The 21,733-nt window shown below is 38.5% G+C and overlaps 11 protein-coding genes across 11 annotated transcripts; 2 read left to right on the top strand and 9 right to left on the bottom strand. All coding sequences in view use genetic code 12, as the record gives it.

Annotated features, from left to right (window-relative positions):
* Positions 1–94: 94 nt before the first annotated feature.
* VPS74 (Vps74p) lies at positions 95–1,129 on the top strand (the record flags this gene model as incomplete). The annotated part of the gene is made up of 1 exon (XM_064994521.1): positions 95–1,129. One exon carries the CDS (start codon positions 95–97, stop codon positions 1,127–1,129), a length of 1,035 nt encoding a protein of 344 aa, XP_064850593.1.
* Positions 1,130–1,389: 260 nt separating this feature from the next.
* CTS2 (putative chitinase) lies at positions 1,390–2,559 on the bottom strand (the record flags this gene model as incomplete). The annotated part of the gene is made up of 1 exon (XM_064994520.1): positions 1,390–2,559. One exon carries the CDS (start codon positions 2,557–2,559, stop codon positions 1,390–1,392), a length of 1,170 nt encoding a protein of 389 aa, XP_064850592.1.
* Positions 2,560–2,838: 279 nt separating this feature from the next.
* On the top strand, positions 2,839–3,402 carry DASC09_009160 (tropomyosin; the record flags this gene model as incomplete). The annotated part of the gene is made up of 2 exons (XM_064994519.1): positions 2,839–2,856; positions 2,935–3,402. The coding sequence occupies 2 exons, from the start codon at positions 2,839–2,841 to the stop codon at positions 3,400–3,402; spliced, it is 486 nt and encodes a 161-aa protein (XP_064850591.1).
* A 656-nt stretch (positions 3,403–4,058) lies between these two features.
* Positions 4,059–4,679, bottom strand: DASC09_009150 (uncharacterized protein; the record flags this gene model as incomplete). Its single annotated transcript, XM_064994518.1, has 1 exon — positions 4,059–4,679. The coding sequence occupies one exon, from the start codon at positions 4,677–4,679 to the stop codon at positions 4,059–4,061; it is 621 nt and encodes a 206-aa protein (XP_064850590.1).
* Positions 4,680–4,727: 48 nt separating this feature from the next.
* DASC09_009140 (uncharacterized protein) lies at positions 4,728–5,075 on the bottom strand (the record flags this gene model as incomplete). The annotated part of the gene is made up of 2 exons (XM_064994517.1): positions 4,728–4,917; positions 4,981–5,075. 2 exons carry the CDS (start codon positions 5,073–5,075, stop codon positions 4,728–4,730), a joined length of 285 nt encoding a protein of 94 aa, XP_064850589.1.
* A 1,216-nt stretch (positions 5,076–6,291) lies between these two features.
* On the bottom strand, positions 6,292–9,564 carry KAP123 (karyopherin KAP123; the record flags this gene model as incomplete). Its single annotated transcript, XM_064994516.1, has 1 exon — positions 6,292–9,564. One exon carries the CDS (start codon positions 9,562–9,564, stop codon positions 6,292–6,294), a length of 3,273 nt encoding a protein of 1,090 aa, XP_064850588.1.
* Positions 9,565–12,758: 3,194 nt separating this feature from the next.
* On the bottom strand, positions 12,759–14,870 carry DASC09_009120 (Hsp90 family chaperone; the record flags this gene model as incomplete). Its single annotated transcript, XM_064994515.1, has 1 exon — positions 12,759–14,870. The coding sequence occupies one exon, from the start codon at positions 14,868–14,870 to the stop codon at positions 12,759–12,761; it is 2,112 nt and encodes a 703-aa protein (XP_064850587.1).
* A 705-nt stretch (positions 14,871–15,575) lies between these two features.
* Positions 15,576–16,895, bottom strand: AAT2 (aspartate transaminase AAT2; the record flags this gene model as incomplete). The annotated part of the gene is made up of 1 exon (XM_064994514.1): positions 15,576–16,895. One exon carries the CDS (start codon positions 16,893–16,895, stop codon positions 15,576–15,578), a length of 1,320 nt encoding a protein of 439 aa, XP_064850586.1.
* Positions 16,896–17,605: 710 nt separating this feature from the next.
* On the bottom strand, positions 17,606–18,706 carry IDH2 (isocitrate dehydrogenase (NAD(+)) IDH2; the record flags this gene model as incomplete). Its single annotated transcript, XM_064994513.1, has 1 exon — positions 17,606–18,706. The coding sequence occupies one exon, from the start codon at positions 18,704–18,706 to the stop codon at positions 17,606–17,608; it is 1,101 nt and encodes a 366-aa protein (XP_064850585.1).
* A 466-nt stretch (positions 18,707–19,172) lies between these two features.
* DASC09_009090 (type I glyceraldehyde-3-phosphate dehydrogenase) lies at positions 19,173–20,222 on the bottom strand (the record flags this gene model as incomplete). Its single annotated transcript, XM_064994512.1, has 1 exon — positions 19,173–20,222. The coding sequence occupies one exon, from the start codon at positions 20,220–20,222 to the stop codon at positions 19,173–19,175; it is 1,050 nt and encodes a 349-aa protein (XP_064850584.1).
* A 602-nt stretch (positions 20,223–20,824) lies between these two features.
* DASC09_009080 (uncharacterized protein) lies at positions 20,825–21,669 on the bottom strand (the record flags this gene model as incomplete). The annotated part of the gene is made up of 2 exons (XM_064994511.1): positions 20,825–21,555; positions 21,633–21,669. The coding sequence occupies 2 exons, from the start codon at positions 21,667–21,669 to the stop codon at positions 20,825–20,827; spliced, it is 768 nt and encodes a 255-aa protein (XP_064850583.1).
* Between the last annotated feature and the right edge of the window lie 64 nt (positions 21,670–21,733).

Genomic DNA, 21,733 nt, shown 5'->3' with positions numbered 1-21,733 from the left:
TGTGAAAATTTCAAGACAGTATATATATAGTAAACACAACATATACCTTCCCATATCAGAAATTACAGCTCCTACCAGATCAAAAGATAATAACATGTCAGGATTACAACGTCGTCGTGTTAAGAACGCCAACACTGGGGAATTGTCTGGTTCTTCCCAGCCAGCGTCTCCAAAAGTCCCTGCTTCTTCCATCGCTGGGGTGGTGCCAGACAGAACCAATGAAGATCACAAGATAGCTTACGATCCAGAAGACATGAACACATCAAAACAGAACTCAAGCGCCCCATTGTTAACGCTCATGGAAGAAGTGTTGCTCATGGGGATCAAGGACAAAGAAGGATACTTATCATTTTGGAATGATAACATCTCTTATGCTTTACGTGGATGCATAATCTTGGAATTGGCGTTCCGTGGTAAAATCCAAATGCTCAATGATCCAGCCCGTAGAAGATTCGAGTTGAACGAAAGATTAATTGAGGTGATTGATGACTCTTTGACTGGGGAAGTGTTGTTAGATGAAACTTTGAAACTTATGAAAAATGATGAAGGTCATTTGAGTGTTTCTACATGGATTGATTTATTGTCCGGTGAAACCTGGAACTTAATGAAGATCAATTATCAATTAAAACAAGTCAGAGAAAGATTAGCTAAAGGATTGGTCGATAAAGGGGTATTAAGAACTGAAAGAAAGAACTTTTTGTTGTTTGATATGGCCACCCATCCTGTTGCGGATTTGACATGCAAAGATCTGATAAAAAAGAGGGTGTTGTCACTTTTGGTGGCCAGAAACGCCGCTTTGAACAACAACAAATTCTTTACTGAGAACGTTGATTATAAATGGCTTAGATCTATCTGTCTTGTATGCGGTTGTTTTGCTGCCAATGTTTTGGAAAATGTTCTTGTGCGTTTGAATTACGATCAAAGAGATAATGCGTTTGCCAGAGCAGATGAACTATTGAACGAATACTCCGAATATCCATTTTTGTCCCAAACAAGTAGTCTAGGAGTCGGGGCAAACGTTGCAGAAGAGGTCAATAAGGAGATTGAAGAATTGGGTAACAAAGAGTTACAATTGGAGGTTATTGCTGCGGTGTTGAGTGTGTTTTCTAAAATGGATTCGTTGTTGTGAGTACTTGGTAGGTGAACTATTGGAAGACTATAGAATGTATTCCTATTTTTTGTTGTTATTTTTAAACTCATTCTTTCGGTAATAAGCGGAGCTTATATAATTGAATAACCCGTATTAAAAAAAAGAAAAAACGGGCATTGATTGTGAGATTATCATTTATATATTTATTATTATTATTATTATTATTATTTTTGAAGGGATAATACATATAACGACTTATTTTTTTTTTATCTTATATAGAAGGTACTTTAAAATTATAACTATTTAAAGCTCAAATATTTACTATCTCGATAATCCACATTATTTATCGAGCCATCAAGATCTGCGGGTCCATTGGCTAATGAGAACACAAAAGCTTTGACCAACGAATGCTCACCTATACCATCGCCGCAAGCTTCCCACCACATCATTCCTCCTAATCGATTATCGACAACGATTCGGGCCTTATTTCTAACAGACTGCAAAGTATCGAAACAAACCACATCTTTCCCAGAATTGGTAACAAGAACAATTGAATCTTGCTGCATTTTATTTTGACAAGCTTGAGGGTCTTGCAAATAAGTATTCAAGATTGTCTTGAAATCCATGTCTTCAACATTACTGAATGACGATTGTAATCCTTTGGCGTTACGGAACACCTTCCCGTACGCCGGAACTCCTAGGATATACTTCTTTGGCGAAATTGAGGGATTGTTTTCCAAAAGATATGAGACAGTGTCATTAACTGACCATTCTCCTCCAGAATACCTTGTAGTGTTGGCAGGAAGTTGTACCTTGTTTGACCAACTACCGGCAAAATCATAGGTCATGACATTATAAAATGAAACGTATTGATCCAAGTGATGTAGTTTGAAGAATCTAAGCGATTCTGGCATTGCTGGAATCGCCAAAGTTAATAGTAATGAGCCAGGGGATAAATGTTTTTCATTTTCGATTTGTTTCAACATTGATCTCAACCGTTGAGCCAACTTCACGTATTGAGTAGCGTCATGTTCATTTTCCGGATATTCAAAATCTAGATCAATACCATCAAACCCGTACTCTGTTAGAAATTTGATGGCAGTGTTAGCAAAATTATTAATCTTTTCATCAGTGGAAATCCCATTCTTGAAATTATCTCGGAAACTCCAACCACCAATTGACATTGATAGTTTCAAATGGCGATACTTTGATTTGAAGTGATGTAGATATTGAAGACAACCTTTGTATGTGGCCTGACCATTGTTGAATGGAACTTCAATATCTGCCCACTTGTCTGAAAGGATCACTGCCCCAGTGTGTGGATCAATGTCCATGAAAGAATAGAATAGATTTGTGATCAAATGGAAAGGAAGCTTATCTGGGGTAAACTTCTTGGAGTATATCGACCAGTTCGAATAGTACAAGCAAGTCTTTAGTTTAAATTCTGGTCTGAGGTGTTGAGGTACCATGATTTAGTAGATTTATTTTATAGATTTTTGATTATGTTTATTATTTTGGAGAAATGGGTCAGAAAATATGAACGAGTGATTATATATAATACGCCTAGCTGGTGTTTGTGGTGATTCTTTCTTTGTAAGCTATTACATAACCGTGCACCATTGCCGCGGGGCTTTCGTTTGGCTTGTCTTTTTTTTTTTTGTTTTTGTTTTTGATTTTTTTTCTTTGTCCAACTTTCCTGGTGAGTCTCTGAATCGATGATTAAGGGTTGACTGACTCAATTATTCATCATGGACAAACTTAAAGAAGTAAGTGGATATTATCATTGAATTAAGAGGAATCATATTTGGTTGTGTATTGTATATTCTAACAATTAATGTTTGCAGAAAATCAACAACTTGAAGCTTGAATCCGAAAAATGGATGGAGAAAGCTGATGAGCATGGATCTCGTATCAAGGACTTGGAACAAGAAAACCTTGAAAAAGACCATTCCATTCAATCTTTGACCGTCAAGAACGAAAACTTGGAATCCGAAGTTGAAAAACTTGAAGAGCAATTGACCGAATTGAAGACTCATGCCGAGGAATCCACTTCTTTAAAAACCAACAATGAAAACTATACTAAGAAAAACCAATTATTGGAAGAAGAATTGGAAGTCTCCGATAAGAACTTGAAGGAAACTACTGAAAAATTGAGAGAAGTTGACATCAAAGCTGAACAATTGGAAAGAAAAGTTGCCAGTTTGGAATCGGAAAAGGATGATTTGGAAAAGAAGTACGAGGAATTGAATGAAAAATACCAGGCTGCCAAATCTGAGTTGGAAGAAATCACCGCTCAATTGGAAGCTATCTGATCAACTCAGGTGTATATATATATATATTTATATTGTGCTTTTGTATTTGAAATTACCTTGATTTTTCAGTTATCTTAATATAATCTTTGTGAGAAGCAGGTATCCACGAACATTCTTAATGTAAAGGCAGCCATACAACATTATTTAATCAAATTTTCAACGGCTCTTACGGTAACCAGTCCTATATCCACGTAGTACGAAGGGAAAATAATCGATAGTAAGAAAGAAATTCTTGATAATACTGATAAGATTCACTAACAGTAATTTAATTGTGAGCAGTAAAATGTAGTAACAAAGAATGAAGTTTGTATTCCACGAAACAAAACCGCTCGCGCATACCGAATCAAGTTAGTTATATGGCTTATAATGCCTTCAGAATATTTCTGATGATGGCCACACAGCCTTTTTAAACTATTTGGAAGTCATAGCTATGCATTTGACAAATCAAAAATCATTACTTTTATTGCTTGAAGCCAATAATGTGAATAATTTAAACTTCCGCATCCAGAAAAATTTATACAACCATCAACAACATCATCGATCCAACTTATATTAAAGTCAAATATTAAAAAAAGAAAAAAAAAGGAACTACTAATAATCACTAAAACCGATAAGCATATATTAATATGGTGAAAACGAAAATCATTCCAACATCATTAGCCAAACGCTTCGTCAATCTGCCTAAGTCCCAATGCAATTTTGACCTTCCATATCTTCTTATTCAACAGATCCTCTTTTTCATATGGCATTCCATAAAAGTCCAAAAGTGCCTCAAGAACTCTCTCTGTGTCCAATTTCAGCTCATTTAATTCCCGCAAAGTTTTAGGGGTTTTGCCAAAGAATTCACCTCTCAAATTAGGAACAGGGGTCAATGGCATGGTTTTGTAATCAGTGATTTGGTTTTTGCCTCTAGCATATAGGACATTTAATTTCAATGTGTTCTCAATCTGAAGCTTATTTATACCAAAGTATCTGAATATTTTGAATTTTAACGACTCAATATTATTTTGAACTTCAGGGCCATTTTCATCATTGAGATGATAAAAGTGACAGATTTGCATAAGAGCTTGCCTATTCTGACTATAGAGTAAATCATCAACTCTTATTATTCTGTTTTCAATAGCTGATTTTTGACCTTCTTTATTGAAAGGATAATTGATATTAGACGAGAAGGAAATAAGACTATTCTCAAAACGTGTTTCTTGAAGAGACTCTTGAATTAAACAATCGATATTCACCCCTAGATTCTGGAGGAGCTTTACCTTTCTCAAAGACATTAGACAGCCTAGTGCAATAGTGTCCAATTCATAGTGGTGCCAAAGATATCATGTTCTTTCCTCGCTAAGTTCTAAGAACTGTTTGACATTTAAGCCTTGGTCAATATCTGGCTTTTGACCAGTAGAGTTCCTGAAGAATCGGATTGGTCCACTATCAAAAGTTGGAAGTTTTCTATTGTAATTTATAATCTTCCATTTTTCGTCATCAATAACATGATCCGCGTCACATCCCAAATGACTTAAAAGTCTTGATTTCTTCTAGTTGATAGTACCGAGATCAGTCAATTCGTAAAATCTTAACAAACTATCGATTCCTTCTAAGTCAGTGGTGCCCAAAATAGATCCAACGGTGGGGAACTGCTGGTGTTTTGATGGACTATGGCCATGGACATTCATTTTTCGGGTATCGGATAATGCCGTTCATTCGTAAGTTGTAGTTAAACATGGTGTACATTTCGTTAGTTTGCAATTGGGTGCTTGGAGGTTGATCAACTTGTAGCACCAAATATCTAGGCCTCCTCCTCAATTCATTTCTGAATCTCATTTTTTTTTTTCATAAACACGATCAAAGGGTTCAATTTGACTTAGCGGAGCTTCGCTACAGTGGACTAGGGAATTGTGGTGCTTGATGGATTCTAAGTAGCTTTCACTATCACCGTTGATTGTCTGGAGATGGGGATCTGTGAGGTACAGAGAGTTTATGGGAATATGAGAATTCCTAAGGTAAGGATAATCAAAAGGTTATTGTGTTACAGTATGATGTATTGCTTCCAAAAAGAAAAGAAGGAAGAGAGCAAATTTTTTTTCTTGCTTTTATATGAGGAGAAAAATTGGAGCATAGTATCCTCATACTTTTGCAAACTTAAATACGAATTCGAAGAGTTTTCGAAGCTTGAATACCAATAAATAAACAAACAAGAACAAATAAATAATCAACGGATTGTGAGTCACATTCATGCTACTATAATAATATCTAAGAATACTCGTCATATCCAGCTACTAAAGCCCAATCACGGCTGTTATCAACCAGACCCTTTTTGTGGATTGCAGATATATGAATATCTTCTGAAATAAATAAATTTGAGCTAAAAGGGGAGTTATGGACAAAAATCAGGATGTGTTATCATTCTTTCTTCTGTCTACTACTACTCCCATTTGGGATACTGTATGTTGCGATTTTTTTTTTTTTTTTTAATGCAGCTCCTAGGAAGCACTACTAAAATAAATGAGTTGACCATCGTTCTAATGAAACAATTCTTACAGATCATGAAAGATGAACCTTTGGGGATAACATTCAAAATAATGGTACTATGATATACAAAACATGCAAAATAAGGGAACTAATAGGGGTTGAGTGATATATTAAAATAATTGGGAACTCTTGAGAGAAAAAAAAGAACGACAAAAGCAGCAAGAAAACAAATGATGAAGTGTACTAAAAAAAAAAAATACTAGAAAGTGATAATAATAATGATAAAAGGAAAAAAACAGGGGAACAAAAACAAAATTTAAAAACAAAATATTTAATAATATAAGAGTATAAAAAGTAGACTATAATTTAGGATAAAATAAGGATAACTTCAAATTAACAGGAGATGAAAGTATACCACAATCATTTGCTTTCAATGTGCTTGACCAATTCAACAACCTTTTCTTTCAAACCGTCGGCTGGGAATTGTTTCAAACTTTCGGTGTTTTGTTCTCTACCCAAAGTAGATTCGCTTTCCAACTTTTCTCTTTCTTCATCCTTCTTGAACACTTGCTTGAAGATTTCCAAAACTTGGGCGTTGTATGGAGTGATCAAAGCAGCGTTAGATTGGTACAATTGGATGAGCAAGTTGAAGATTGGAGTGTTTTCTTCAAAACCGTTGACCAATGGCAAGTGACCGAGCAACACTGGAACAATTTGATTGAGTGGAACAGCGTTTGGATTCTTAAGAGCCATTCTGGCAACACAACCACAAGCATTGGCGTAAGAACGGTCAATGATGTCTTGGGTTTCGTCGTCATCTTCGGCCTTAGCTTCCTTATCAGCCTTGGTCAACAATTTGGACAAAGAGCTCAAAATGTCTGGGTAAGCGGCGCTCAAGTCTTCAGCAGAGTAGAAGATGATAACACCAATACCGAAAGCAGCGTAACCTCTAACGTTGAGGAAAGAGTCCTTGTTCATCAATTCAACGAAATCAGACAACAATTCGTTGGCAAATTCGTTTTCACCCTTCAAACCGACACAAATTTCGGCAAGAGCACCAACAATGACACTTCTCTTTTGGTTAGAAGCAGAGGTCAAGTTCTTGTAAACGACACTCTTGAAAGAAGCAAAGATTCTGTTGAAAGCACTTCCCAAAGTAAGAGAAAGAGCAACCAAAATGTCCAAACAAGTGTCGTAAATCAAAAGTTCGGTTTCGGATTCATCAGCGCCTTCGACTTCTTCCTTGTCTTCTTCATCACCTTGAGAAGCGTGTTCACCCTTCAACAATTTCATGAGTTCGATACACAAGGTTTCCAAAGAACCAGATTCACCGCTGTCCATGATGGCGATAGCACCAATCTTTTGGAAAGCCCCTTCCAAACTGGCCAAAACACTGTGGATAGTGGTGATTTCGTATTCTTCTTGCAAGATTTCAATCGACTTTTCTCTGACAGCCTTGATGATGTTCAAAAGTTCATCTGGAACGTAGTTTTCGGTAACGGCACCGACTGGGAACTTCTTCAAGCTGACATTGTTTTCGTACAAAGCAATAACAATGGTCCACAAAGTACCGATACAAACACTATTGATGGTGAAAGAGTCGGTTTGTTCCAACAAAACATTGACAACTTCTTCAACGTATTCACCAAAGTGGTTCTTGGTAGCACTGGCCAATTCACCCAAGGCAATGGTAGCGATTTCCTTTTCCATGGTGATACCAGTAGAGATTTGAAGGTTCTTGGCAATGTCTTCCATGTCTTCAATTTCTTCTTCTTCGTCATCACCGGTGTTGAACAACAATTCATCTTGTTGGAGACATTTGATGATAGCTGGGATCAACTTTGGCAAGAATGGGCTGAAGTCTTCACCGTAAACCTTGGCCATGTTGTTAATGAAGGTGAAACCAGATTCTCTCAATCTTGGGTTTTCAGAGCTGATACAAACATAAGAAGAGCCAATCAAAGGTTCAGCAAACTTGGCAAAAGATTGAGCACCAACGGCTCTAGCGACGGTAGAAATGTTTTCGAAAGTAGAAGCAATCAATTCAATGTCATCGGTAGTCAAACCTTCAAGAGAGTCTGGGATCTTAATCAATGGTTCCAAAATCTTCAAAGAGTTGTCGAAGAATGGAATGAAAGCCTTACCAGCAGCAAAAGCGGTAGAACCAATGGCAGAAACAATAGCGGTCTTCAAAGAAGAAGAGTGAGCTTGGTTCAACATTTCAAACAACTTGTTGGTCAATGGTTCCAAGTATGGAACAATAGCTTCTTGTTCCATATATTCAAGAATACCATCGAGAGCATAAGTGGCATATTTGTAGATGCTTTGGTAAGAGGAGGATTGAATAACTTCCATAAGAAGAGGCAACAAGGTTTCATGGTAACCAGCCAAACTGTTTTGCAATTGACCAGCCAATTCGTTGAAAGTTTTAAGAGCAGCCAATTTGACAATTGGGTGTTCGTTCTTCAAACCTTGAACCAACAATGGCATCAACTTGGACAAGTGGTTAGAAATGAAATCTGGAGCACCAGCGGAAATAACACCGACAGACAGCAAACCAGCTCTGACTCTGTAAACATTTTGGGTATCGTTAATCAAATTGCCAAGTTCGTTGAAAATTGGGGTGATGGCTTGTTTTGGTGGCAATTCATTGGCCAATTCAGCCAACAATCTAAGACCAAGAGCAGAAGTGGTGTTTTCTTCGTTTTCATTTTCTTCAGAGTTTTCATCCAATTCTTCTTCATCGTCAATTGGATCACAAGCAATCTTAAGACCGGCCAAAGTCAAATCTGGACCCAAGTTCTTACTAATGATTCTGCTCTTCTTCATTGGGATGACTCTGATCAAGAATTGCAAAGCCATGATTCTGTAGTCTTCATCCAATTGATGGTTCATAGCGATTTCAACAAACATGTTGATCAACACAAACAAGTTGTCACCAACGAATTTGTTGTCAAAGTATGGGAAGTCATTGAAACCAATGAAAATAGTTCTGGCGTTGTCAGAATCGTCTTTTTCAATGGTGGTCTTCAAAACATCGATCATTGGGTTGATCAAGTTCTTGAATTGGTTAGCCAATTCTGGTTCTGGGTCTTCGAAGCAAGAAGCAATAGAAGTCAAAGCTTCGAAAGAGTAAACTCTGTTTTGCAAGTTTTCTGGGTCTTCCAAAGTACGACTCAAAAGACCAATGAAATCGCCGGCGTGACCGAGCAAAGCACTATTGTTGTAACCTTCCAAAAGACTGTATAAAGTGTAAACCGAGGTTTCCTTGGCTTTGGTGTTTTCGTTGCTAGAAATGTTGGCAATCAAAACATTGATCAAATCTGGCCATTTGTTTTCCGACAAATCTTCGACTTCAGTGATAGAGCAAATGACACGAGCGGCATTGTGGGCAACCAAGCTATTTTGTTCTTCCAAAGTGAACTTCAAAATCGAGTCACGGATGGCGTTTTTGATGGAATCATCGATGACCTCCCAGTGCTTTTCAACTAACTTCTTGGCTTCGACAGCGGACAATTGTTTAAGTTGACTTTCTGGGTGGGTGGTCAAGATCTGGATCATAGCAGGCAAGGAGTCTGGGTTACCGTAGAAATCATTGGTCAACTTATTGGAAGCTTCCTTAACCACCTTGGTGTCTGGAACAACGGTAAGATTCAAAGTATCCACGAGGGCGGAAACGAATTCTTCACTCATCTTTAAGATATATATATATTCTGTTGGGGGTTTGGAAATTCAAAAGTATAAGCGACGGCTAATACTGAAAAAAAGGGGTATCTGGAATTAAATTATCCAACAGAATCACAGCAAAGCTATTCTACTATTTAAAGAAAGAATCAAAGATGATTTGAGTAAGAAAAAAAAAAAAAAAAAAAAAATAAAATTAATTTTTCATAGAAAAAAAAAAAAATATTTTGATCAAAGAAAAAAAAAAAAATTTTCGGGCTCATCACCAGGGTAATCGATGATCTGCGTGGTGCTTATGCAGCAACGAATCATGGGCATTCTCAATTACCATCGAATATTATATAAGTCACTAAAAGATACCAGATGGTTATTGTTTTATATTTATAACTGCTACATTATAGTGTGTTTTATATTTCAAACTGTACAAAAATTGCCCAATCACTACCGTTTTTGGAAAAGAAATAAGATTAGGATTTCCTATGTTGCTGCAACGTCGGCGCGCTTCCAAACCGGTCAGAGCCATATTGGTGGACAACGACAACCAACAACAATAAACAATTGGTCAAAGTGGAGGGGGAATTGTCTATTGAAATGTATTGCTATTTGCTTAGGGTATGGATATCCTTGGCAGAATTGTTGAGACCTGTTTAATTTCCTGGCAATACAGTATATTGAACTACATTGAATCAGCCCAGAAAATCAGACTTTCGATCTACGTCATATTCAAAATTGAACTTCTGTTGTGTTAGGCCTGGCTAATCTCCAACAACCACCATTCTCTCAATGAGAATTGGCCTTATTAGATCCTGGTCGTAGGTTAGAATATATCACCACTCAGGCAAAGAAATTGGAGGATTTTTTTTCTTCTCGTACTTTTTTTTTATGTAAAACACTCATCAATAATTTTCCTTGTTAGCTTCTCTTTCATATCCATTGATTGATTGATTGATTGATTTGTATTAAGAGGATTGATTCACTTCGTAATTAGTGTGTAAATAAGTGTTAGGAGATTTGCTCCACATCAAAATTATTGTCTATGAGCCTGATGATTTGACCTAGGGAGTCATATCTATATGACCACCATCCTATGCGGTTTCCTCTCTATATCTCAACAACAGAAACAAAATTTTCTCTTTTGTTATTCAAAAACAGTCTTGGTCAAGAATTGACACAAGTGATTTCGTAATTCATCTTCTTGAATTAAGAGATGGAACAGTCAATACCTCGTTTGTTGAACGCTGGTTCTTTTAAATCGACATCGAAATAATCAAAGCCAACAGAACGCTGATAGTTTCAAGAGATTTTGAAAACCACGGATATTATCAAGGGGCATTATCGTGATAGTTTCTGCTCTAAAGCTGGTATTTTTAGTGGCTTTATTTACAATTCGAGAACTTTTTCACTGGTTTGATTAAGATCTCAATTGAATAAGTTCTCTACTGACTAGAGGACCTCTTTTGATTAGTTCCTCTGTTGATTAAGGTTTCCATCAACAAATACCTCCGTTGATGAAGATATTGTGAACTCAAAACTTCAGTCCACACTAAGCCCATTTACAACAGGTTGAAAAATACGGCCTCTTTATCAATAAATAAAGAAAATGAATATTCTTTGATCCTAGATAAATAATAATGCCTTTAAAAATCTTTAGTAACTTGGTTTGAAAAAAATAGTAAAGGAATAATCGTTGCGCACAAACAAAACATAGCTTCATCACCACATTTGCACACTATTACTTTCCTGATACTACTACGTTCCCTTGATCTACAAGTTTCCTCCATGAATAAAAGGGTATAATGATGATTATCTGCGAGAATTAATAAGCCTATGTAACATATACTATGATTAATGTTCTGTTTTAATCTCTGGCATTCCTTACTTCGGATGCTCTTCTTCTCCTTATTGCCTCATATTTCCTAATTATTGATCTATTCCATTACTTTATTACGATTATCCTCATTCTATTATAAAAACAGCCCTAATACTCCCATTGATGATTTTTCATATAGATAGTTAATAATTAAGCCAAATTGACATACATTATATTAAAAGCCCCAGGATCTGTCCTATTGGAAAGCCGAAGTTTTGGAATATGTTGGGATGATCAGAACTTTTAATAAATGGAATTCTGTTGATACTATTATTGATGCTCATATAGAAAAATAACAACAAAAAAATTTGATTTATATTCAATTTCAGAAGTGTACATATCTAATATAACAAGTGTATAATTATATAACTTGATATTGGTTTTGTATTTCAATTTTGAAAATCGATATTCCACAGCATGAGGTTTCTGCTCACTGAAACCCCCCTTTTAAGATGTTAATTGTTGTCTCTTTTTTTTTTTTTTTTTTTTTTATTGATGTTTTGTTTTGTAGTTTTATAGTTTTATTTTTTAATAGACCAATGTAAAAAAAAATAATATCATAATGTTTTCATTAGATTGGTTAGCCCAATCAATCTGCACTCCTAGAACTTCCTACTCGCGATTACATTTTTGCAATATCATACATGAGCAAAGCGATACAATTTTATCATAGCTTGTTGGTGTTGCTAGTTAATTAATGGTTTTTGAGCATCGATAGATACTGCCATAAGAAGGATTTAGATAGGCTATCCTTTAAGCAGTTGATTATTCAATAGTTAGGGCCGGGTCGGGTCGGCCAATTGGTGGTTTATTCATTAGTCAGTCTGCTTCTCGGAGAAGGCTCGTTCTATGCTAGTCGTCGTCGGCAATATATTATTATTTCTTTCATGACAAATCAATGCCCTTTTCAATATCTAGAGCCCTCAGGAAAAAATATGAGTATACAAAAGTATCTACAAATACATTTCTTAGTTTGATTATACACCATATCTATTGGAGCAATGTACGGGGAGCGCGTGGTAACTTTTTATCTCATGGTCCACACAGTGCTATGATCCATCCTGCCGCCTAAAGAGCCGCCGTTGTGGTACACTCAGACTCCCTTTTTTTACTCTGTGAGACAATATCAATTCATCCTCCATTTCTCTACACATTGAAAGATATTAAAACAATAATGAATTGCACTATGTAATTACTAAAGAATTAGTTAACTAAAATACAAAAAGTTTGATTAAAAAAAATGGAATAATGAAAAAAAAAAAGGGGGAGAAAAAAAAAAGTAACCACATAATTATAGAGGAAAAAAAAAAGCAGCGACATTAAAAAGATTCGTTTAGTCAACTTCTTCCATAGCGGATTCAGCAACACCTTCATCTTCGGCCTTAGTGTTGATTTCTTCAATTTGTTCTTCTTCTTCGTCTTCGTCAATGTTCAAACCCAAAGAAATCAATCTGTTGATTCTGGTGGCAAAAGAGTTTGGTTCTTCCAAAGTGAAACCAGAAGTCAACAAGGCAGTGTCGAACAACAAGACGGTCAAGTCCTTGACGGTTCTGTCTTCTTCACCATCCTTTTCAACCTTCTTTCTCAATTCCTTGATGATAGAAGACTTTGGAGAGATTTCGAAAATCTTCTTGGAGGCCATGTAGTTAGACATAGAAGTGTCTCTAAGAGCTTGAGCCTTCATGATTCTTTCCATGTTGGCAGACCAACCGAATTGAGCGGTTCTGATAGCAGCTGGAGCATCAATCAATTTGTGAGAAACAACAACTTTTTCAACCTTGTCACCGAGAACGGTCTTCAAAGCCTTGGTCAATGGTTCGAATTCCTTTTCTTCTTCTTCTCTTTCCTTCTTTTCTTCGTCACTTTCTTCCAATTCAAAGTCCTTGGTGATGTCGATCAATTTCTTGTCTTCGAATTCCTTCAATTGAGTAACCGCGTACTCATCAATTGGGTCAACGAGGAACAAAACTTCAAAGTCCTTGGCCTTCAAGACGTCCAAGAATGGAGAGTTTTCAACAGCCTTGTGGGATTCACCAGTGATGAAGTAAATGTTCTTTTGGTGTTCCTTCATTCTGGTAACGTAGTCAGACAAAGAAGTCAATTCATCGCTAGACTTGGTGGACTTGAATCTCAACAACTTAGCCAAAGCGTTTCTGTTGGTGGCGTCTTCGTGGATACCCAACTTAAGGTTCTTACCGAAAGCACTGTAGAACTTGTCGAATTGTTCAGAGTCTTCGGCAATTTCGTTGAAAGTTTCCAAAACCTTCTTGACCAAGTTCTTCTTTATAACCTTCAAGATCTTGTTTTGTTGCAAGACTTCTCTGGACAAGTTCAATGGCAAATCTTCGGAATCGACAACCCCCTTGACAAAGTTCAAGTAGTCTGGCAACAAGTCGGCTTCATCGGTAATGAAGACACGACGGACGTACAAGTTGATGGAAGACTTCTTCTTCTTGGAGGATTCGAACAAGTCGAATGGAGCTCTCTTTGGAACAAACAAGATGGCCTTGAATTCAAGTTGACCTTCGACGGAAAAGTGCTTGACAGCCAATGGGTCTTCCCAGTCGTTGGAGATGGACTTGTAGAAAGCATTGTATTCGTCTTGGGTGACTTCGCTTGGGTTTCTGGACCACAATGGCTTGGTCTTGTTGAGGACTTCTTCTTCGGTGACGGTTTCCTTGACCTTCTTGGTTTCCTTCTTTTCGTTACCTTCGTCATCAACTTCTTCCAACTTTGGTTTCTTGTCATCTTCACCTTCCTTGACTTCTTCTTCTTCGTCAGCTGGAACGTCTTTTTCAACTTCCTTGGTGACCATCAATTGGATTGGGTAAGCAACGAATTCACTGTGCTTCTTGACAATTTCCTTGATTCTCTTTTCTTCCAAGTATTCCAATTGGTCATCCTTCAAGAACAATCTCAAGACAGAACCTCTGGAGATTCTTTCGTTGGTTTCGTCCAAAGAAACGGTGAACTTACCACCGGCGTTGGATTCCCAAATGTATTGCTCATCGTCGTTAGACTTGGAGATAACTTGAACGTGGTCAGCAACCAAGAACAAAGAGTAGAAACCGACACCGAATTGACCAATCATGGAAACATCGGCACCAGCAGAAAGGGCTTCCATGAAGGCCTTGGTACCAGACTTAGCAATGGTACCCAAGTTGTTGACCAATTCAGCCTTGGTCATACCGACACCGGAATCTCTGATTTCAAGGACTTTTTCTTCAGGCTTTGGGGTGATTCTGATGAACAATTCTGGTTCAGTGGCCAATTCAGCAGGGTCAGACAAACCCTTGTATCTGATCTTGTCCAAAGCATCGGAGGCGTTAGAAATCAATTCTCTCAAGAAAATCTCTTTGTTGGAGTAAACAGTGTTAATAATAAGAGACATAAGCTGAGTGATCTCAGCTTGGAACTCGTAAGTTTCAGATTTTCCGTCAGACATTGTGGAGTATTATTGATTGATCGATATTATGTGATTTATATAAAGAGACAAACAAAAACAAGAATGATGGAGAGAAAAAAAAAAAAAAAAGGAAGAGAGAATTGAAGTGGAGGTTATTGAAGTGGAATTTTTTCAGCGCTTTTTATATTTTTTTCCAAGTGAACAAGGGAAAAAACCTTCGATGGGGTTCCATGGAAGGAATACGCGCTTTCATGTGCGCTGATGCGTTGTTGATGTGATCACACCCCTCACACCCGTGTTTCCAGAAGGTTCGATGTTGTGAGAGAATTATTGGTAGTGTATAGATTATATTATATTATATTATATTGTATTGTATTATATTATATTGTATGACAGTTATCGACATTATATCGCAGTTGGTCGATATTATATATGATAGAATCAAGCAAATAAATATGCAATGATACATATCACTTGATTATTCTACAGAGCAGTTTAAAGGAAATAAACATCGATATCATTTGACACATTTGAAAATCACCAACTATCATCAATCGTAATGTTTATAGCATTTTATATTCATATATCAACTAAAGAACAAAAAACAAAAAAAACCAGAAACGGAAAGCAAAAAAACGAAAAAAAAAAAAAAAAAAATGAAGAATAGGGAGAGGAGAGAGAGAGAGATTATCAAATTACTTAACAAGTTACTCAAATAAATCAGTAAATTTCAACCAACCCCAGTTATAACTTTTGGTTAAGAGAATATCTGACCACTTCATCAATAGCTTGAGCAGTAAAGTCAACGTTGTTTTCGTTCAACCCAGCAACCGAGGCTCTACCAGTACTAGTCAAATACACCCCGTGCTTTTCTTCCAATCTTTGGACTTCTTGCTTGCTCAAACCAGTGAAGGAAAACATCCCAATTTGCTTGACAATGTGGTCCCAGTTACCTGGGGTCTTGTATTTGTTGGTCAAAGCGTCTCTAAGAGCCACTCTCATACTGTAGATTCTGCTACTCATGGTCTTAAGATCTTGTTCCCATTGGGCGCGCAATTGAGGATCGGTCAACACTTCAGCCGCGACTTTCGAACCGTAGGCCGGAGGATTAGAAAGTTCTGATCTGGTGATCTTCTTGAATTGCGACGCCACGGCTTCTTTGAACTCTTCTGGGTCTTCTTCGGCATCTGGAGCAACGTTGGTCTTGACGGCAGTGGCCGCAGGGTGCTTAGAGAAGATTTCTGGCAAAATCAAGTGAACCGCCCCGACTCTTTCACCGTACAACCCCAAGTTCTTAGCAAAAGATTGACAAATCATAATTGGAGAGTTCGACAACTTTTGGATCCCCAATCTCAAAGAATAAGAATCCTCGACCAAGGACCCGGATGCAAACCCTTGGTAAGCAATGTCAAAAAGTGGGAAATGTTGTTTCGATTTGATGGCGTCCAAAATCAAGTTCCATTGTTCTTTAGTAGGGTCTAAACCGGTTGGATTATGGGCGACGGCGTGCAACAAGAAGATTGATCCTGAAGAAGCATTGTTAATAGTTTGCAACATTTCGTTAATGTTGAGCGATTTGGTCAGAGGGTTCCAATATGGGTAAGTCTTGACTTGGAATCCCAACAATTCAAAGATTTGTTTATGGTTAGCCCAGGTTGGGTCGGAAACATAAATGATTTTGTCCTCTGGGGCCTTGTTGATGAAGCGGCTCAAGAAAGTCCCGGCAAAGTGCAAAGCACCAGTACCTGAAAGGGTTTGGGCAGAAACGGTTCTGTCCTTGATTTGACGGTACACTGCGTCATCACTGACAAGAACTTGCAATGCGGCGTCAACGAACTTGGGGTTACCGGCAATTGGCAAGTATTCGTGGTTGAAAGTTGGGTCTTCTTGGAGTTTCTTTTCGGCGCTCTTGATCGATGGCAAAATCCAAGGTTTACCAGAGTTGTCTCTGTAGGCACCGATCCCCAAATCGACTTTGAATTTACGGGTGTCGGCAGACATACGGGCCTTGAGACCGAAGAGGGAGTCAGGAGGAAGTTTGTTGATCTTTTTGAAGACGGACATTGTTGGAATAATCAAGAATGAATTGTTGATTTGGTAGGAGAAAGAAGGAGAGAAGGAAAGAAGGAAAGAAGGAAAGAAGGAAAGAAGGAAAGAAGAACAATGATTGCAAAGATGATTCATAAATTTCTCCACGGAAAAACGAAAAAAGAAAAAAAAAAAATCTCAGAAAAATTCGTCCCGCACACAGCAACTGCAACCGGGGGAGAGGGAGGCAGCAATAATATAACTAACCTCTTCTATATGATCTTCGATGATATGGGAGATGGAAGGGTGTGGATATAATATTAGCTGGTGATATAATAGTTGGATGTAACTTGTTTAAAAAAACATAACTTGGATTGGTTCTTTGTTGAATGAGCTCCGCGGGGGAGGCACCATTATTACATAAGCAGAGGGTAATCATTATTGGCGATTCCATACTTTTGGAACATTTTGCTTCTTCTTCTTCTTCTTCTTCTTCTTCTTCTTCTTCTTCTCTATAATTTATTTGAAGGAAATCCCTCCATACAACATATCAACTACATACCCATCATCATTCATATCACAGGTAAATACTTGCACATTGATTCCAGAGGAGTGAATGAAAAAAAAAAAAAATATAATTAGGGACTATTAATAATAATAATAATAATAATAATAATAATGATAATAAAAGGTTTGATTGTTATCTCTTCAAAAAAAAAAAAAGTTTAGAATATTTACTTCAAATTTTACAAGTTCTTGATGACTTGTTCGGTGTAGTGAGAAGTGGTGGCATCACCCTTCAAATCCTTAGTTCTGGATTCTGGACCAGAGGCAATGGTCTTCAACACAGCGGTTTCGATCTTGTCGGCATAAGTGTCCAAGCTCATGTGTCTCAACATCATACAAGAACTCAACAACAAAGCGGTTGGGTTGGCCATGTTCTTACCAGCGATATCTGGGGCAGAACCATGGACGGCTTCAAAGATAGAAACCTTGTCACCCATGTTACCGGATGGGGTCAAACCCAAACCACCAATCAAACCAGAGGCCAAGTCGGACATGATATCACCGTACAAGTTTGGCATGACCATGACGAGGTTGGAGTACTTGGTTGGGTCGGAAACCATCTTCAAAGAGGTGTTGTCCAACAATTCAAAGCCCAACTTGATGTCTGGGAAGCTCTTGGCGACTTCTTTGGCGGTTTCGACAAACAAACCATCGGAAAGCTTCATGATCGAGGCCTTGTGGACAACGACAACTTCTGGTCTGTTGACGGATCTGGCGTACTCAAAGGCAAACTTGATGACTCTTTCGGAAGCTGGCTTGGTGATCAACTTGATCGATTGGACAACCCCTGGGACAATGGTGTGTTCGATACCAGAGTATTCACCTTCGGTGTTTTCTCTAATCAAAACACTGTCGACGTCATCGTATGGGGTCTTGAAACCAACGATGGACTTGGCTGGTCTCAAGTTGGCAAATAAGTTGAAAGTTCTTCTCAAGGTCAAGTTAAGGGATTGGTGACCCTTACCGATTGGGGTAGCGAGAGGACCTTTAAGGGCGACCAAGTTCTTGTTGATCGAGTCGACGGCCGGTTGTGGGATGGTGGTTCTACCATTGATCAACAATGGGGTCACGTCACAGGATTCCCATTCGATTGGGACGTTGGCGGCTTTGTAGATGTCCTTAACGGCTTGGGAGATTTCGACCCCGATACCATCACCTTCGATGAACGAGACGGTGTAGGTACCGTTAGCATTCTTTTGGCCGTTGAACTTGGCAACTTGGGTAGCGTAGGATCTGCGAGCAGCAAGACGGGAGGCGTTCAACAATCTGGAGGACAACATGGTTGGGAGTGTTTGAATGGAAGAGTATATATATCACACAGAAGAGGATGGGAGAGAAATCATTTATTTTTCTTTTTTTTTTCTTCTCTTCAGTAATAGGTGGTGGGTGTTTTTTACCTTTCTTACTGGAGTATTTTTTTTCTCTTTCGTTGCACAGATCAAAAAAAACGTCGGCGCCGTTACGGACAAAATCGCCAGTTGGGCATTGGGCCGGGGCTCAACGTGCGCCCGGATATCATGGGAGGAGGAGGAGGAGGAGGAGGTATTTAATGATGATGATAATAATGCTACTGATGGTGGTGAGTAGGGGGGGAGGTTATTTATATATATATATATATATTTATGGTAATATGATATGTGTGTGTGTGTGTATGTATGTGTGTGTGTTATTATTATTATTATTATTATTATTATTATTATTATTATATTGGTATATATACTCCTTGACATTCATTCATTGATTCATTCATTCCTCCATCCCATCCACCGTAATCGCATGGATCAACAAATCAACCACCCTCGCACTGTACCCATACTCGTTGTCGTACCACCCAAACAACTTCACAAACTTCTCACTCAACCAAATCCCGGCTTTGGCATCGTACACACACGAATGGGTATCACTGACATAATCACAACTCACCACCGCCTCCTCGGTGTATCCGACAATCCCTCGCAATTTCCCCTGAGCATGGGCCTGCACCACCGAGTTGATCTCCGTCAACGACCCCACCGGCCGGGCCAACTTGATGGTCACATCGACAATCGAGACATCGGTGGTAGGAACCCTCATGGACATCCCGGACAACTTGCCATTCAACTCAGGAATCACCAACCCCACCATCTTGGCTGCCCCGGTCGACGAAGGAATGATATTATCACTGGCAGCTCTCCCGCCTCTCCAGTCTTTTCTGGAAGTGCCATCGACCGTCTTTTGCGACGCGGTCATCGAATGGATCGTCGTCATAAGCGCCTCTTCCACCCCAAACGATTCATGAATGATTTTGATCAATGGAGCAAGACAGTTGGTGGTGCACGACGCGTTCGAGATGATTTGTTGGTCAGCGGTGTATTTGTCCTCATTCACCCCCATGACATACACCGGAGTGTCCTTGGAAGGCGCAGTGATAATCACCTTCTTGGCCCCAGCATCGATATGCTTTTGGCATCCCGCAGCATTGGTGAAAATCCCCGTGGATTCCACCACGTAGTCGATGTGGTGCTTGGACCATGGCAAAGCGGCAGGATCCCGCTCGTGGTAAATCTTGATCACGTACTTGTCGTTGATGATAAGCGAGTCCTCGTCATGTTTGACGTCTCCTTGGAAACGGCCGTGCTTGGAATCGTACTTGAACTTGTAAGCAGCGTACCCTGGCTCCATGGCGGGGTTGTTGAGCGCGACAATTGACACATTAGCAAATGCCGGATCGTTTTCAATCTTATCAAGAAGAATCCGCAACACCAAACGGCCAATACGACCAAACCCATTAATGGCAACCTTTAAAACTTTGGACATTGTAAGAAAATGATTATTGTTCGCAACTGCAGACCAGACCACACTGGCTAATTGTCTATATCAAGTCTGATTTATTTAATTATTTATTTATTTCAAAACACCTTTCAAAGAAACAGAGTCCCTTGGAGGAAAGAAAAAAAACAACAACAACAACAACAACCCATATTTTTCGGTATACACTTACCTTTAGGGAGAATCCGTCTAGTATTTATAGTAGTAGATCATATCATATCAAGATGGGGGGGCTCCAAAGAAGGGTTTATTTACCCCGGGCCCGGGGGAAAGTGACGTTTTTATTTTTTTTTGGCACCACAAAGTAGTGATAAGCACCGATTACAATAGATAATTCAACAATAAATGTATTCAAATTACATCTAGTGATTTATTATGTCACAGCATATATATATATATATATATAAAACAGTACTGCAACCGCTTTATTTTATTGTTGATAGAATATCCAATCTAGTTAACTTATAAACTTAAGGAAGCAAAGAAATAAAAAAATAAAAAATAAAAAATAAAAAAAAAAAAAAAAAAAAAAAAAAAGCAGCCAAAGTAAGTTATTCACCACATCACACCCGGGAAAACAGCAGCAGCGATTACGCCAATTCCATCAACTTCTCACTCAAAGAATTGATCTTATTACTCAACTCTTCCCAGGCGTTTCTATTGCTGACCACAGAGCTCTTTGCCACTTCGATCTGTCCTTCAAGGACCCCATTCATCTTGAGTAGAAATTCCAAAGAATAGTCGAGCTTCACTTTGAAAGAGTACTTCTCAACGTCGTTGGCTCCTCTACTACGAAGCTTATCGTAGTATTGACGCGATTTCAATTTCAAAAGAATCTCGTCGACTTTGGCTTCATCGCCATCGAATAATTCTATAAGTTCGGTTTTAGAAAACGATTTGTCCTTGGCGTCGCGCATCGATCTCAACGCCCGCTCAATATTTTGGGTCATTGCCCGGTTAGCAGAGATCTTATCTAGCGAGTCTTTGATCTTTTGCTTTTCTGCTTCCAAAGCACGGTCTTTCTTTTTGAGCGACGCCATTTTTGCGATCTCCGCTTCGATTTCTTTATATTGTAAAATAAGGCTCTTCAAATGCTGGGTATTACTGATGACATACTCTCTTAAAAGTAGGTATTGTTTGATTAGCTTTGTTTTGAGGCCCAGAAGTTTCTCTATCTGATATTGTTCCTGCACCAGGGCTGGCTGGTTGGAAAGATCGAAATTGACTCGCACAAGAAGCGACGTGAGGTCGTTGATCTTGCCCACGAACCCAAGATAACTATCCACCACTTTTGGAATGATGTATGCTCTTTCTTGGAAAACTTGTTTTTTTGTTAGTTGGAGGTCTCCTCCCTCACTTAGTCTACTCCCACTGTCCAACACAAACACAAACACATACGCTGTGTATCGTTCTCCACTGTACGACGATAAGCCATGGTCTAGCTAGACTAGGTATTTTGTTGAAAATTGGTGATTAATAACGGTGATAAAACCCTCTTT

The sequence above is a fragment of the Saccharomycopsis crataegensis genome (genome assembly GCF_037102585.1).
Source record: "Saccharomycopsis crataegensis DNA, jcf7180000000073, whole genome shotgun sequence".
NCBI classification, from domain to species: domain Eukaryota; kingdom Fungi; phylum Ascomycota; class Saccharomycetes; order Ascoideales; family Saccharomycopsidaceae; genus Saccharomycopsis; species Saccharomycopsis crataegensis.
The sequence above is the reverse complement of the archived record's forward strand: the minus strand, read 5'-3'. Positions and strand labels throughout refer to the sequence as shown.